This window comes from Felis catus, chromosome D1, assembly GCF_018350175.1.
Source record: "Felis catus isolate Fca126 chromosome D1, F.catus_Fca126_mat1.0, whole genome shotgun sequence".
NCBI classification, from domain to species: Eukaryota; Metazoa; Chordata; class Mammalia; order Carnivora; family Felidae; genus Felis; species Felis catus.
Window position 1 is genome coordinate 103,957,312 of NC_058377.1, and position 16,102 is coordinate 103,973,413.

Genomic DNA, 16,102 nt, shown 5'->3' on the forward strand with positions numbered 1-16,102 from the left:
GAAAATTATAGTATTATCAGTTACCCAGAAAAATATTCTTAAAGATGAATGTAATTAAAAATCAGTTGCGACATTAATATTTGTGTCATCTTTGCTAAGGAAGAGTAAGCTGAGCAGGTTTTTAAAGGATTGTTTTTTGCAATGTTACTAACTTGGGGATGCCAAAAGATGAGGACTCTATGCAATCCTCAGTTGGGGGATTTTTTTTAACATTTATCTCCCCAGTTTAAGAAGCTAATTTGTTAGTAGACAGATCCTAATGCAGAAGAATTCTAACTTGAGTTGTTTTCATTCACCACCTCCCATACTCATGTTTACTAGGATTACCAGATCCTACCAAAGACAAACAGTGTATTTGTCCTTAATAATACATTTTAAAAGCACTGGTTAAATAGCCATATTCTGTGAGACTGGCTTTGTTGTGAATGGACTGTCACTGTTTCAAACATGTAAATAAAGAAATCTATGCCACAGAATACTGTCATCTTTATTTTGGATCTTCCTTGCTCTTGTGAAAAGTCATGTAAAGCAATATGTCAAGAGATCACATGCCCTTACTAGAAGAGGATACCTCACTCATATCTTTTTCAAATGACCTAAAAATAAAGTTACACATATATGCCAACACTTGACCTCAATCCACAATGGTCAAAATCATAAAGGCTAGGCAAAAGAATACCAGAGAAATGAAGAAAAAAGAAGTTATCTGTTTTCTGTTAACTAATTAATCTATACCCAGACGTGGGTTACTGAATTCTGGGCTGCCGTCTGTCTCTGGAATATTTTTGAATAAAAACAAAATGAAAAGGAAATACAGGTGAGTTAATGTTAAAGCAACTTAAGTCCCTAAAGATTTTAACAGCTATCAATTAAAGGGAAGTGGAAAGAATGGGGAGCCTTTCCAAGTAGAGGCAGGAGATTCCCAAAGATTCCTCACCAACTTTAAACATAACTGGTAGTTTACACTGATTGCATTTATAGTTACTTAACCTCTCTCACACTTTGCTTCCTCATTTGTTCAAATGAACAAGGTTCTTGTGAGGATTAATAATATACATATACATACATATATATATATATATATATATATATATATACATACACACACACACACACACACACACACAACATTTATAGTGGTGCCCAGCAGACAGTAAGTACTTTGTAAGTGTCAACTTTTATTTTTAGAGGATGAGTTAAGATTACTATGGCCATTTACTGCTTTAAGATGATGTAAATATTTTTCCATGCAGAAGACAAGCACTAGTTTCTTAAGGAAAGGTGACATCAGAGCATTTGCAGCCAGTGACTTAAAATAACTACTGTACTAACAAGTATCATTCAAGACACTCCTTAAGTTAAAAACCATCAACCCATAACATGTCAGAGGTCTGACATTTTACCTCCTGGTTTAAATTCTTAAATTTTTTTTCTTAATTTTTATTTAGTTTTGAGTGAGACAGAGAGAGGGAGAGAGGGGGAGAGAGATTGATTGATTGAGACAGAACATGAACAGGGGAGGGGCAGAGAGAAAGAGACATAGAATCCATAACAGGCTGCAGGCTCTGAGCTGTCAGTACAGAGCCCCACGCAGGGCTCGAACCACTAGCAGTGAGATCATGACTTGAGCCAAAGTTGATGCTTAACCGACTGAGCCACCCAGGCGCCCCTCCTAGTTTAAATTCTTTATACCACCTGTACAAGTGTATTAAACAAATCACAGGTTGATTTAGCAATTTTTTAAAATAAATCTGTGTAATATTTATATCAAGATATCATAAAGAATTATGATTTTAACTTTAATACAAATATATCATACTCCTAAAGGAGAGGGCTCATATTTGGAAATCTCTTTTTCTAATGTTTATTTTGAGAGACAGAGAGAGCGAGCGAGCACGCATGCATGCATGCAAGCAGGGGAGGGGCGAAGAGAGACAATCCCAAGCAGGCTCCGTGCCATCAGCACAGAGCCTGATGGGGGAGGTTCGCACTCACAAATTGTTGGATCATGACCTGGGCCGAAGTCAACAGTCAGATGCTAAACTGACTGGGCCACCCAAGCACCCCTAGAAATCTCTTCTCCATTATAAACTTTGATGAACAAGGAAAGTCTTTCTTAATCACTTATGCCCTCAGGTACAAACTGGGCTAACCATATGCTGCTGTTTCACTGCCTTTACTTTTTACTACCCGTTCTTTTACTGTGTAACCCTAGGGGCTTTTTCAACATGTGTGTGCTCTTCTTTTTTCCCATCATACAAAATACAGTTCTGCACACTCCAATGTCCTTTTAAGGAAACATTTCCCTCAACTTGTGAGGAACGGAGAAGCAGAAAAAGATTGCCCACAGCACGCTGGAAGTCAACGAGAAGAGGCAAGATTATTTCTCTTCTGTCCGGGTTCAAAACTGAGGGCTTATTACTATGCTGTTTCATCTTAATGTAACATCTGTCAGTCAATTCCATCAACTTCATTTAATAGTGACGAATTTGCTGAAAAATGGTAACAATCAGTACAATACTTTAAGAGAAAAGGAGTTCCAGAAACAAGCACACAATGCTTGTAACTTCTATTGTGTTCTATAGGTTATACACTAAAGGAACTTCCAAATCAATTTGCAATTCACATCAGTTCATTTGCAATTCTATCCTACCTCTCTTCTTCGGTGATCTCCATGGAGAGAGAACAGCATCTTTGACATTGTCCTTCTCTTGGCCGATCTCATCTCCTAAACTATGGCTATAATCCAAATGGTCTTTGGTTTCCTTCTGTAATCCGTCTTGCTTCTACCTTAGACACTTCTCTTGCTGCTCCTGATAGTGGCAGTTGTATATCTCTACTGAATTCTGTAAGCCTCGACTAACGAGCAAACTTTGTTATTTTTGCCAGTTAATTCAACATAGTCTAAGTTTTAATCAACTCAAGCTACTTAGGTCACTGCAGAATGAGTCACCATTATCACACCTCTAAGATCTCTTATTTGTTTTTGATATTCAACATTTTAAGATTAGTCACTATTGCATAATTTCCTCTTGCTACTTAAGTTTGAACAATGTTTGTTGCATAGACAGAAATGCTGATTCCAAAGAAATCACATATAGTTACACATCCCAACAGAAACAGTTATTGCTACTTTTCAACACCAGCAGTTAAAGTAAAAATATTTGCACTCTTACCTATTTATTTTTTTTAAAGTATAAAGTATATTTTATTAGTACACTTGTTCTAGGATCTCTAATTCTCGAACTTTATCATATAAGCTTGCTCCCTAAGTCTCCCATTTTAGTAATTATAACTCTGAGCTATGTTACGTTTAGTTTGGCTCTTTAGTTTTTTACCCTTTTCCAATTCCTAGAATATATGTTCATATCCAGGGATGAGAAAATTTCATCTGTGCACAGCACTTTTCTAACTTATGAAGACTTCCTATCACCACAATTCTTGGAATAAAATGCTTCCTATTTTACTGAAGATACTATAAGGCAATAGCAGGGTCATGCAATATACCACTGGTTAATTGAATTTCATTGTATTTATTTTTTAAAGTTTATTTCTTTATTCTGAGAGGGAGAGCAGGCATGGGAGGGGTGGAAAGAAAGGGGGGGAAGGATAGGGAGAAGGGGGGGGGGAGCGGAAGAAAGAGAGAGAGAAAAAATCCCAAGCAGGCTCCACACTGCCAGCACAGAGACTGATGCAGGGCTTGAACCCACGAAACGTGAGATCATGACCTGAGCTGAAATCAAGAGTTGGACGCCTAACTGCTGAGCCACCCAGGAGCCCCATGAATTTTAAAACATACACACTCAAGTCCAAGTTTTCTCTTAGTTAACTGGTTTTCCAAAAGTTACATGTTCCACAAATAAAAATTTCCTTCTTCTAGGATTATTTTAAATCTTCAGAAAATGCCTACTTGTCTAACCATTTGCATTCCTTTTAGCATCCAACCTACAGCTACAGGTAATGTAGCCGGAAGGGACAGGGCTCAGAGAACATCTGGTTTTATATATGAGGAAAAAAAAAAGAGGCCCAGGGAGTGGGGTAGATGCTTCCAGTGAGGACTGAACTATTCTGAGACCGAGAATACAATATTTTGCCCAATTTGTGAAGGCAGTTACTCCTACTAAGATAAAGCACTTAAAAGAGAACATTTGAAAAGAGCAAGAGACCAAGATGACATTCTAAGAACACTGTCACTTACCAACTGCACCTGACCCAAACGTATCATCATTGAATTGATCAATCTCTTCATCTTCCTCTCCCAAGCCCTGAAAGGCATCTTCATCTTCGTCCAGAGGACAATCCTCTAAAGACTAAAAAAAGAGAAGAGATTAACTATTCATGAAATTCACACTCATGAGTAACAATGTGAAAAAGGCATTGAAAAAAAAATGTTCATTTTATCTTCCCCATCATCAGAATAGCTTCATTATGACCTCTTGTAGAGACAGCATTTTTTCTATGCCCAATTTCCTTGACATTGGAAGATGTCAGCATCTTCTTTCAGTTTCTCTTGGCCCAAACACTCCGTTTCTCCATCAAGAATCTAGTAACGGTATTTCTTCGCATAACTAAGGAATTAGGCCCCCAACTTTCTTCACATCACTGGTTAGAGTAGTAATGACCGCTGAAGATGCACACTTTATTATTATTTTGCTTGAGTTTTAGAAATATTTTTCAACATTAAGTATCAGGTTTCCCATATTCACGTCAAATTTGCAACCATATTTCATTATGCCCTTTTAAGGTTTTCTGTTCATTTTCCATCCTGTTTTCTGTAGGCCCAAACGCTGGTGATCAAACAGAAAGCTAAATTTTCAACCCCAATCAAGAGAACTCTGGAAAAGCTGTGATACGGTGAGTTCAAGTTCTGGCTCCATTCGTACAAGTGGTGCAAACTGGGGCAAGTCATATTCTAGTTAACGCAGTACAGACCTCTAAAGTACCTATTGTGTCTCAGGCTCTGTGTTAGGCTCTAGGTGGTAACAAAGGGACAACACCTCAGTGAGGATAAAACGGGGCAGAGATTTGGCAAAGACTCTGGACTGCTCCACAGTGCTAGATATTCCCACAACCACGTAGGTCCGTTCCCTTTTAAACATTTCCCCCCTCCGCTACCGTTTTCAACGGACTTATTTTCCAAGTTTTCTTTTCTTTTGACAACTCTGCCTCCTGCATCTCAGCATCTCTCTCCATGTTTACATCAAGTCAGTTCATCTTGAACCCTTCCTATTGTGTATGTGTCCCCCAATGTCCAAAGACTCAGGATCACAGCACCACCTATCAACAGGCAGGTCTGTGACATACCTTGCCAGGCTACTTCTTCGCTAGGCTGTCCCGGAAGGAAAGGTTAGGCCAAAGGGCCATTCTACCCATCTGAAGCCCTCCCAAACTTACACAAAGCAGGCATACAACTGCCTCCACGTCACAAGCAACTCCCAGCTGCACGCCCTTCAAAATCACAAAGATCCACTTAGCCAAATCACTGCTTTTTTCAATTGTAGAGGCTCTCAGGGATCACCTAGAGCAGCCCTTTCAGTCTACAAATCTAGAAACTTTATGTCCAGAGACTGGGAGTTGCTCAAGGTCATACAGTGAGTTAGCGGTCGGGTTAGACTGTCGCTAACTTGACTGTCGCTACATTCCCGGGATGGTCACCAAACCCACGTCTCCCCCCACTCGCCCAGAAGGAACTTCTGCTGGACACGCCCCCTCCCAACTCGGGGAGCCCTCTTTGGTAAACAGTCTTCGGCCCCAGAAAAGGGCAAGTCCGGGCACCCCCTGACCCGCTGGTTGCCAGTGCGCACGGGTATGTAACTGGAGGGGAGGTGGTTCCGGGTCCAGGGCGGGAAACGTGTTTCTAGGCTTTCCCGGGAGACTCTTCCTCAAGCCGGTGGGTGCGACGCTCTCCCCTCCGCGGCTCCTCCCGGGGTGGGGGTTGGGGAATGGTCTGGATACGGTACTTAACGGGCCCTCGCCACCCCAAAACAGAGGCCAACTCTCCCGGCGGCAACTGATAGGACAGTCCCGCCCCCTGGAGCCTGCTCACCACCCTCGGATTAAACCCGCGACCCCAGGCCCCAAGCGCTCTACTCGGTCCCGGCGGTCCCGCCGCCAGCCCCCTCCTCCTCCAGGGGCGCGGGACGGACGCGCAGGGGGTGAGAGACGAAAAGGGGCGCAGGAGGGAGGGAGGGGTTACTTCCGGTCGCAAGAGCTCACCTCGTAGCGGAACATTCTTGGGGAGGGGGGGAGGGAGCGGGGAGGGGAGTGGGGGAGGGAGGGAAGAGGCGCTGACTCGCCGGGCTCCTCCGCGCGCGGGTCCTCCACCGGCTCGCGACCCCTGGCCGCCGCCGTACGCCGGAGCGTGCGTGGGAACGTGCACAGGCGCGCCTCGGGGAGGCCGGCCGCCCCGCTCGGCGCCCGGCGCGGCGGCTGCGCGGGGACAGATTTGGCGTCCCGCTTCCTAGTCTCAGCGGCGGGAAGGAGGTCCCGTGGAGAGCGACTGCGCACGCGCCGCCCGTCGGGGGCTTCCTCGCGAGCCGGGCTCGCAGCTCCGCCCCCGGCTGCTTTCCGCCCGCCCCGCGCTCAGGTCCGAGTCACGAGTTTTCCGTCACCGACGGGGCGGAGAAAACCCCTGTGATTGTCACAGGATATGGCTTTGAAGAGTCCCCGGTTTAGCCCGAGCTGGGAGAAATGGAGGTTCCCGGGCTGTTTTTCTAATGACCAGCACGATCTTCGGGGCTAGGGTGGGGCGGGCGGTCCTCGCGATATGCCTTGTGCGCGGAGCGGAGGGGGAAAAGACCGGAAAGCCCGGATCATCGAAGGGGGCTGAATTCGTCGCTGCTTTGAGGGCCCCGTCACCCGCTGCCTCCACAGCAGGTCAGGGCTGTGATTTATGAGTCTCGAGGTGATGACGGCGGCCGGTTTTTAAAAAGCGAAGGCATGTACCGGGAGGTTGAACGGGGTGATATTTTTAGGCGCCAGGCGCTCCGGGCACGTGGAACGGGGGAGCCAGAAAGGGCAGCGGGGCCGTGGGTAGCAAGGTCACCGGGGCCGAGGAGCGCCAGCCCGGCTGCGCCGCCGAGGGACACCACCTCCTGCGCGGATCGAGCCCAAAAAGGAGTTTTGTCCAGATCATAAGCCGCGACACCCTGGTTCCCGGAGTCTGGTGGCTTGCCGCCTCTGCTGGCACCGCCCGGGCCCTGTCGGTCCGCCCGTTGACCCGTTGAGCTCGCGGAACTCTCTCGTTTCCCGTAAGGACTAAACTTGAACCGCGAAGAATTAATCCCTGTGCATTCCGCAACTCCTTTCTCCGCGTGTCTGAAAATGCAGCCTCGCCTAAGGAATGGCATACGGTCAATTAATTCCTCACTTGTTAGGGTGATTGGATTAATCAGAGCCTGAGTCCTGGACGCTTTGGATTTGGAGACAAGAAGCTCTGGGTGGGAATCGGTGCTTTGTCACTCACTGGCTATCAGATTTAGGGCAAGTTACCTAAACACCTTTGAGCCTTAATTTCTTTGTAAAATGGGTTTAATGATACCTACCCCACTCGATAGTGGTTCAATGGCATGATGATGTTAATGCTACTGATAATGATTGAAATCTGTCTGGCACTCTGCTAGGTGCCATATATGGATTATCTTGTTAAATCCTTCCTATGCCAACCCCATGAGGTATTTATTATTAATTATTATTATTATTTTCTCTATCTTACAGGTGAGGAATTTGAGGATTAGAGATGTTAAATAATTTGCCCCAAATCACCCAATGGCAAGTGGCAAAGCTGGCAGCTGGGGTCCCTCTGATTCCAAAAACCCAGTGTCTGAATCACCGTGATAATTTAACAAAAGCAAATGCTTACATGGGCCAGGCCTGAACCTTAAGGAAAAGGAGCAGACGGAGGATAGGATAAGTGGGTTTCAAGCACGCACTGAACATTGCTACAACACAGTACTAGGTAACAGCAAGTCTTAACGGTGACCAAAAGGAATTGGTACTATATAGACCAGGGGTTGGAAATGACTCTCTTGGCTGAACCAGGCCAGTTATCTACTGTTGTAAGTAAAGTTTTGTTGGAATAGTCACTTTCATTTATTTACATACTGTCTTTGGTTGCTTTAGGGCAACAAAGGCGGAGATGAGTACTTACAGTGGAGACCCATTTGGCCCGCAAAGCCTGCACGGTTTACTAACTGGCTCTTTACGGAAAACGTTGGCTGATCCTTGACGATGCAGATCATGTTTTCTGATCATTATGTTAGAAATCAGACATCAAGGGGCACGGGGGTGGCTCAGCATCTGACTCAATTTATGCACAGGTCACGGTCTCACAGTTTCCATTTCATGAGTTCAAGCCCCCACATGGGCTCTGCGCTGACAGCGTTGAGCTTGCTTGAGATTGTCCCTCTTTCTCTGCCTCGCCCATGCCCACATTCTCTCTGTCTCTTTCAAAATAAATAAACTTGAAAAAAAATCAGACGTTTAAAATAATACACCTCGGGGCGCGTGGGTGGCTCAGTCGGTTAAACATCTGACTCTTGATTTTGGTTCAGGTCATGATCTCACAGTTCTTGAGTTCGAGCCTGCATGGGGCTCTGTGCTGACAGTGCAGAGCCTGCTTAGGATCCTCGCTCTCTCTCAAAATAAATAGACTCAAAAAAATTAAAAATATACCTCTAATTCATTCAGTACTTAAGAAAATATGACAAGCAGAAAATATTTAGAACTTAATGATAAACATATAGCTTATCATGACTTTCAGGATATAGCTAAAGCAGTTTATATAAGAAAGTAGGAAAGCCTGAATATAAATGAATCGGGTAAGCTCAAAGAAAGTAGAAAAATTAGCAGTAATTAAAGAAACAGAAGACAAGGTGTCACTGAGATGATCACCAAAATTACCCATTTTTTCCCCTCACATAACACCTATTTGTGAGGGGGATTAATGAGGGTTCCTTTAAGGGAATAATGCAATTTTTTAGTTGTGTAATCCATTATTTTTTTAAATAAAAAATTGTTTTAATGTTTTTATTTTTGAGAGAGAGAGAGAGAGAGAGAGGGAGGGAGAGAATATGAGTGGGGGAGGGGCAGAAAGAGAGGGAGACACAGACTTTGAAGCTGGCTCCAGGGTCTGAGCCATCGGCAAGAGCCCAATGTGGGGCTCGAACTCACAAATTGTGACATCATGAGCTGAAATTGGACACTTAACTGGCTGAGCCACCCAGGTGCCCTTAGATCTATTGTTAAGATGGGAGGGGTACAAGTTCCTTTCACAAGTGATTCTTCAGAAATAAGGTGTGATGCCTCTAGAGAGTATCCCATAAGTGGATGAAAGAGAAGTCTCTCTTGCATGCTAGGTGGGCACAATAGGCTTTGACAGGAGAGAGAGGACATCAATTAGACAAAGCCACAGAGTTTTCTTTAGCATTGTCTGTCCTCTCTCCAAAAGCTACAAATGACCCATTGTGGTATTTATAGGCTCTATATATTCTTTTTAAAAAAAATTATGGTGAAACAAAGTTTACTTTCTTGTGAGACTAGTTTTAGATGGTTTCAATTATCATTAAGTAATGCGCGACTCTAAATCAGTGGTTCTCCGCGTCCCGAAGAGGGCTTGTTAAAAAACGCCGACTGCTGGGCCTCATCCCCAAAGTTTCTGATCCAATAGGTCTGAAGTAGGTCTGAAGACTGGAGAATTTATAGCAAGTTCCCAGGTGATGCTGATGCCACTGGTTCTACTTTGAGAACCTTGGCTTTAAGACATTAAACCTGAGTGCTTGGAAAGTGTCTCGTAGAGAAGGAGAAAGTCATGGGCTGCCCAGAGGGTCATTGTTCATGTAGCCCACAAACTTGCAGTACTATATTCCTTCTGGAGTGTTAGGAGAGAATCTGTTTACTGTTTTCAGCTTCTAGACGTTGTTTGCATTCCTTGGCTTGTTGCCTGTCTTCCGTTTTTAAAGCTGGCAGCCGAGTGTCTTTCAGACTCTCCCTCACACCCTCTCCGTCTGTTGTTACGTTTTTCTCTCCCACCCTCCTGCTTCCCTCTTACAAAGACTCCATGATAACAGTGGGGGCATCTGGATAATCCAGGATAATGTCCCCATCTGCAAAATCCCCTTTACCGCATAAAGTCAGATTCACAGGTTCTGGGCATCAGGACATGGACATCTCAGGGGGAGACAGGGCATTTTACAGCCTACCCCATGTGGTATGATTTTGGGGTAGCATAATGAGAAAACATTAACATTTAAGTATGTCATATACTGCTGAAAGGTGAAAAATAGGAAGTTTCACTAGGTGAGAGCATGAAAGATCATTAAAAGAAGTATCAAGAATGAGAGAGAAAGCGCAGGCCCACCCTCCTGCCGTGGGTCCCCTCGGTGGCAGTCGGGGGTGGGGGGGTGGGGGACAGCTTAATGCTGACCAGGTCTTGACACTAAGGATGTGTTGTAGGCATATCCATCAGGTGGTAGTGATTGGCTGCCATGTAGAGATGGGGAAATATGGTAGCGTTCTGGGGTAGACCATGGCATTGGAAGATAAAAGCAGAAAGTCCGTTTTCTTGCACATTTGTCTGTTACTGAAGTGCTAAGAGATGTGTGTGAGTTTACAGTTGCTTCCATCGTTTTCTTTTGATTCTTTGAGCATTGCAGGCCAGGGACGGGGGCACGGACAACTATTCCCCTTGTCATTTATGTACACAGCTCAGGAAAGGGATGACGAGTCCCTCCTTCCTGGGCCCTTGGCGGGAATAAGTGACAGAAGGCAGAAACGATGTATTTCCCATTCAGCATTTTATTCTTACCACATCATTTACTTCAGCACTTAATAGTAATTGTTCAAACATTCTGAGTTCTTTCAATCATAAACCAATATAAAGAAAAGGATTCGCAGGGCCCCTGGGTGACTCAGTCGGTTAAGTGTCCGACTCTTGGTTTCGGCTCAGGTCATGATCTCACGGTTCGTGGGTTCGAGCCCCACATCAGGCTCTGCGCTGACAATGCGGTGCCTGCTTGGGATTCTCTCTCCCCCTCTCTCTTTGTTCCTCCTCTGTTTGTGCTGTCTCTGTCAAAATGAATGAATGAATGAATGAACTGACAAAGTGAAAAATTGACTCTAGCTATTGGTTCATAGGAGATGTCTTCACACATTATACCTTGAAGGTCTTCAAGTACCCTTTATAATCCCCTTGCCTTGGTTTCTTGTAGTTCTCATAGGGTCACCAGAACAGGGTTGGATGGCAACATCCCATTCAGAATATATCCTTGCCCATTTTACTAGTAACAGCTGGTGCTAAGGAATGGGGGTGGAAGAGGACTAAGAGGGAGGGTAGGGAGGAAGAGAGGAAACCCTGTGAAAGCTTAAAAAGCCTCTACAGCCCAACTCCCTGTCCAATACCTTGGTGTTCCCTGGTACGCCTAAGGCTCACTGGGAGTCAGCTTCTGGCATTAGCTGGACTTCCGTATTTCCCCATATCTAAGTGAGAGAGGATAAGTGAGGTTCTGGTTTCTGGCCTTTTCCCGGGGCCATTGGGAAAAAGATTCAGGCTGTTCCCTGAGACTGCTGTACTGGAGGGACCTTGGCTGTATCTTCCTTTGGGCAAACCTTGCAAAAGGGAGAGAGGTTTGTTCAACAAAGTATAAAAATTAGTCAAATTCTATGAACACCATTAAGTTTTGAGGCATTAGGGGGCGCCTGGGTGGCTCAGTTGGTTGAGCATCCAACTTCAGCTCAAGTCATGATCTCCAGGTTGTGAGTTCAAGCCTTGCATCGGGCTGTCTGCTGTCAGCACAGAACCTGCTTTGGATCCTCTGTCCCCCTCTCTCTCTGCCCCTCCTCTGTTCGTGCTCTCTCTCTCTCTCTTTCAAAAATAAACATTAAAAAAAAAAAGGTCTTGGGGGCACCTGGGTGGCTCCGTCGGTTAAGCATCTGACTTCGGCTCAGGTCATGATCTCACGGTTCATGGGTTTGAGCCCCACGTCAGGCTCTATGCTGACAGCTCAGAGCTTGGAGCCTGCTTCGGATTCTGTGTCTCCCTCTTTCTCTCTGCCCCTTCCTCACTCATGCTCGGTCTTTCATTCTCAAAAATAACCATAAAAAAATGAAAAACAAAAGTCTTGAGGCATTTTATTAATTATACACAAGGCTGATGTAAAATTCAATGATGTTTAAGAACTCAGGCATCCTTTGGGTGCCTGGGTGGGTGGCTCAGTCAGTTAAGCATCTGACTCTTGATTTCACCTCAGGCCATGATCTCATGGTTCGTGGGATTGTGGTATTGAGCCCTTTACCCGGCTGTGCTGCTGACGGCACAAAGCCTGTTTGGGAGTCTCTCTCCTCTCTGTACCACTCCCCGCCCCCCACCCCCATGAAACAAATAAATAAACTATAAAAAGAACTCAGGCACACTTGCTTCCCTCAGCTATGAGCTGACAGTTAAGATGGGACAATTTTGATGGAAGAGGTGGATTATGTGTTTAACATAATAATTATTCTATCTCAATAGGAAAAGAAAACCCAAAAGAATACCGTCTACTTTATAAAGAAAGAATATTAAAGAACTGGTGGATGTTTTTCCGAAACCACCACAACCTGTTTGAAGGTAAACTCCAAACCTTTTAATTGTAGCAAATTTCTGGAAAGATAAACAGATTCTAATGTTATTATGTAAATGATCATAAAATACCAGTGGTACAAATAAGGTAGTATCAGTACAGGAATACACAAGACTAATTTATGGAACAGAGTAAGTGGCTGAGAAAAAGAACATACATGTGTGTTTCTATGTGATAAAGATAGTAATTCACTGGGTTAAGGAAACATGATTTGAATTACACTGAAGCAATTGGTTATTTATTTTGAGATAAAAGTTAAAGCCTTATAGCACAGCATACAACAGCATACATTCCACAATGATAAATAAGTTCTATGTAAAATTTTATTTTTTTTCAGCTTTCAACCAGTTGTTGAGAGTTTTATTTTTATTTTTATTTTTTTTGTAATGTAAAATTTTAAACATAAAGCAGCAAGAACAAAATATGGGTGAATATTTGTATGATTTCAGGATAGAATTTCAGAATTTATTTACTAAAAAAGTGGAAAAATCACAAAGCAAAAATCTGAATACTGAATTTTATAATAACATATATACATATATAGTATGTATGTAAAGAGTACACATAATATACATATAAAATCATTAATAAACTTTCAAAATATTGTATTACTTTCACATATTATAGGGAAAGCATTGACATAAAGCACAAAGACTAAGAAATAGATCTTAGGGGTCTGGGTGGCTCAGTCGGTTAAGTATCCTACATTGGCTCAGGTCATAATCTCATGGTTCATGGGTTTGAGCCCCACGTTGGGCTCTGTGCTGACAGTGTGGAGCCTGCTTAGAATTCTCTGTCTCCCTGTCTCTGCCTGTCCCCTAATTGTGCTCTCTCTCTCTCAAAGTAAATAAATAAACTTAAAAAAATAGAAGAGTTTTCTTTAAAAAGGATCTTAAAATTCTTTAAGCATCTCAGAAAACCCACAAAAATTTAAATAGATATAAAATATATAAAAAGGTCAATTTAATTAATAAATATAAACAAGATTAATTGTAAAACTACCAATTGACAATAGGAAGGGGCACCTGGGTGGCTCAGTCAGTTAAGCATCTGACTTCGGCTCAGGTTCTGATCTCATGGTTCGTGAGTTCTAGCACCACATCAGGCTCTGTACTGACAGCTCAGAGCCTGGAGCCTGCTTCCGTCTGTGTCTCCCCCTCTCTCAGGTTTCTTTTAATTGGTGGCACTAGAAATGATTTTTAACTTTTTCTACTTTTATATGTTTTTCAATTTTTATAAAATGGATGTGTATTATATTTAAAAATGGAAACATGTAATTTTAAAAGTAGAACCATAGTGGGGTGCCTGGGTGGCTCAGTAGGTTAAGCATCCAACTCTTGATTTTGGCTCAGGTCATGATCTCACGGTTTGTGAGTTGGAGCCCCGTGTCGGGTTCTGCACTGATCGAGCAGAACCTGCTTGGGATTCTCTGTCTCCCTCTCTCTCTGCCCCTCCCCTGCTCATTCTCTCTCTCTCTCTTTCTCTCTCTCTCTCTCAAAACATAAATAAACAAACAAACAAAAAAGTAGAACCATAACAAGACAGACTGGTAAGAACAGAGAAAAGAAGTTCTCCTACCAGTTCTGCCAGATCACCATTAGTGCCTTGGCCCCTTCTTGAAATTTCCCATTCTGAATGGGGTGAAGATATTATTTGTAATTTTGAAATATCACCAATTATACTTTTTAAAATGGCAATACATTCCAGATATTTATGTATTCTATTTTTATAACTTCTCAACACTGATGAGTCTCACAATAAACATTACCCGAGAGATGCCTGGGTGGCTCAGCCGGTTACGCATCTGGACTCTTAATTTTGGCTCAGTCATGATCTCAGGGTTCATGAGTTTGAGCCCTGCACTGACAGTACAGAGCCTGCTCGGGATTTTCTCTTTCTGCCGTTCCCCCACCCGCGCTCACACTCTCTCAAAATAAATAAATAAACTTAAAAAAAATATTTCTCAACACTCAGACAATAGAAAGGAGAAAAATAAGACTTTATGAGTGGAAACTTGAAGAATTATTAGTGTTTTTAGAGGCAACCTCTGTTATTCTACAAGTATTTATGGAATGCTGGTATATGCAAATCTCAGTATATAGCTTTGTGCAGGTAATAACAAAGAACTAAGAATATTCTTTGCCATCACTTGAAGGAATTCACCAGTTCAGTAAATATGTACTGAGTATCTACTTTAGCTGTTTTAGGCACTGGGGATGGACCAATGAACAAAACAAAACAAAACAAAACAAAACAAAACAAAACAAAAAAACTACTCTCTCTTATTTAAATGATAATGTCTTACTTTCACCAACTTACACTATAGTTGGGAGCTAGGAAAAGGAACTGGGTCCTGAGGAAGTAGGTAAATCAGTTCCAAATGTTTAGTCATCTAGTCCCCGAGTTTATCGTTTTCTGAATTATTATTTCCTGTTGTTTATATGAGCCCAGAAACTCCCACATTTCCTAGTTCAGTAAATGTCTTTTCACTACTTAGTGCCTTTCAGCAACTTGTTCCTCCTACTATAGATCAAGGCATTCAAGACAGGGGTGACAAAGGTGTAGACAACAGACACCCATTTCTGGGTTATAGCTAGAGCTGGGGCACAAATACATAAGGCTACAGGAGCCATACTGGAGGAGAGCCATGGTCAGATGAGAGGAAAAGGTGGAGAAGACCTTGCACCATCCTCTGCAGAGCAGATCTTCAAAATGGCACCCACAATGAAGATGTGTGAGATGGAGATCAGGGAACAGGGAATGGTAAGCATGATGACACTGACAATGAAGATCATGGCTTCTTGTATTCGAGTGTCTCCACAGGCCAACTGTATGATCGGAGTACATCACAGTAGAAGTGAGTGATTCTGTTGTGGCCACAAAATGGCAGGGGGGAAATCAGAGCTGTTGGTTGTATGGCTAGAGTGAAACCAAGGACCAGGGCTCCCATAGCCAATTAGGCACACAGCTACCATCTCATGCTGAGGGTGTAATGCAGGGAATCCTGAATAGCTACAAACCGATCATAAGCCATGATCCCCAAGAGGAAACAGTCAGCACTGCCCAGGAAGACAAAGGAGAACATCTATGTGCCACAGTCAGTGAAAGAGATGGGCATTCTCCCCATGGTCAGGAGGTTGACCAAAGGGAGAGGGGCAACAAGTGGAAGAGTAAAAGATCTCCAGAACTGCCAGATTAGCCAGAAAGAAAGACATGGGAATGTGGAGTGAACGTTCCGCCCAGATAGTGAGAAAGACTGTGGTATTACCAATGAGACTGCCAATATACATTAGCAGGAAAGTTACAAAAACATTTGTATCTCCAGGATGGGTGAAAATGGGTGAAAGTGGAACTGGATCTCTATGGTTTAGTTTTCATCCCCCATAAAAGTGGCACATTAGGTTTTCTAGGACAAAAGAAAAATTATGTTAGGAAAGAAAGTGCTTTGTGCTTTAGGATCAAGGTAATGATGCTGGGTTAGCACCTAT

At 43.3% G+C, this 16,102-nt stretch overlaps 1 protein-coding gene, 1 long non-coding RNA gene and 1 pseudogene across 3 annotated transcripts in view; 1 reads left to right on the forward strand and 2 right to left on the reverse strand.

The window, feature by feature from the left end:
• PATL1 (PAT1 homolog 1, processing body mRNA decay factor) overlaps positions 1–6,385 on the reverse strand; it is a 32,019-nt gene extending 25,634 nt beyond the window's left edge. The window contains exons 1-2 of one of the 2 annotated variants that reach the window (XM_003993414.6): positions 6,217–6,385; positions 4,199–4,310 (exon numbers count right to left, since the gene is read on the reverse strand). In XM_003993414.6, the coding sequence (XP_003993463.1) occupies positions 4,199–4,310; positions 6,217–6,231 (127 nt within the window). In that variant the 5' untranslated portion in view covers positions 6,232–6,385. Of the gene's footprint in view, positions 1–4,198; positions 4,311–5,304; positions 6,023–6,216 lie in introns of those variants that run through there. The other variant, XM_045039345.1, reaches the window with a different exon arrangement.
• A 91-nt stretch (positions 6,386–6,476) lies between these two features.
• Positions 6,477–14,394, forward strand: LOC101098891. The gene is made up of 3 exons (XR_006586635.1): positions 6,477–8,057; positions 12,506–12,601; positions 14,144–14,394. It is a non-coding gene; the product is annotated as an uncharacterized LOC101098891 (long non-coding RNA).
• Positions 14,395–14,835: 441 nt separating this feature from the next.
• Positions 14,836–15,829, reverse strand: LOC101098653 (annotated as a pseudogene).
• Positions 15,830–16,102: the final 273 nt, after the last annotated feature.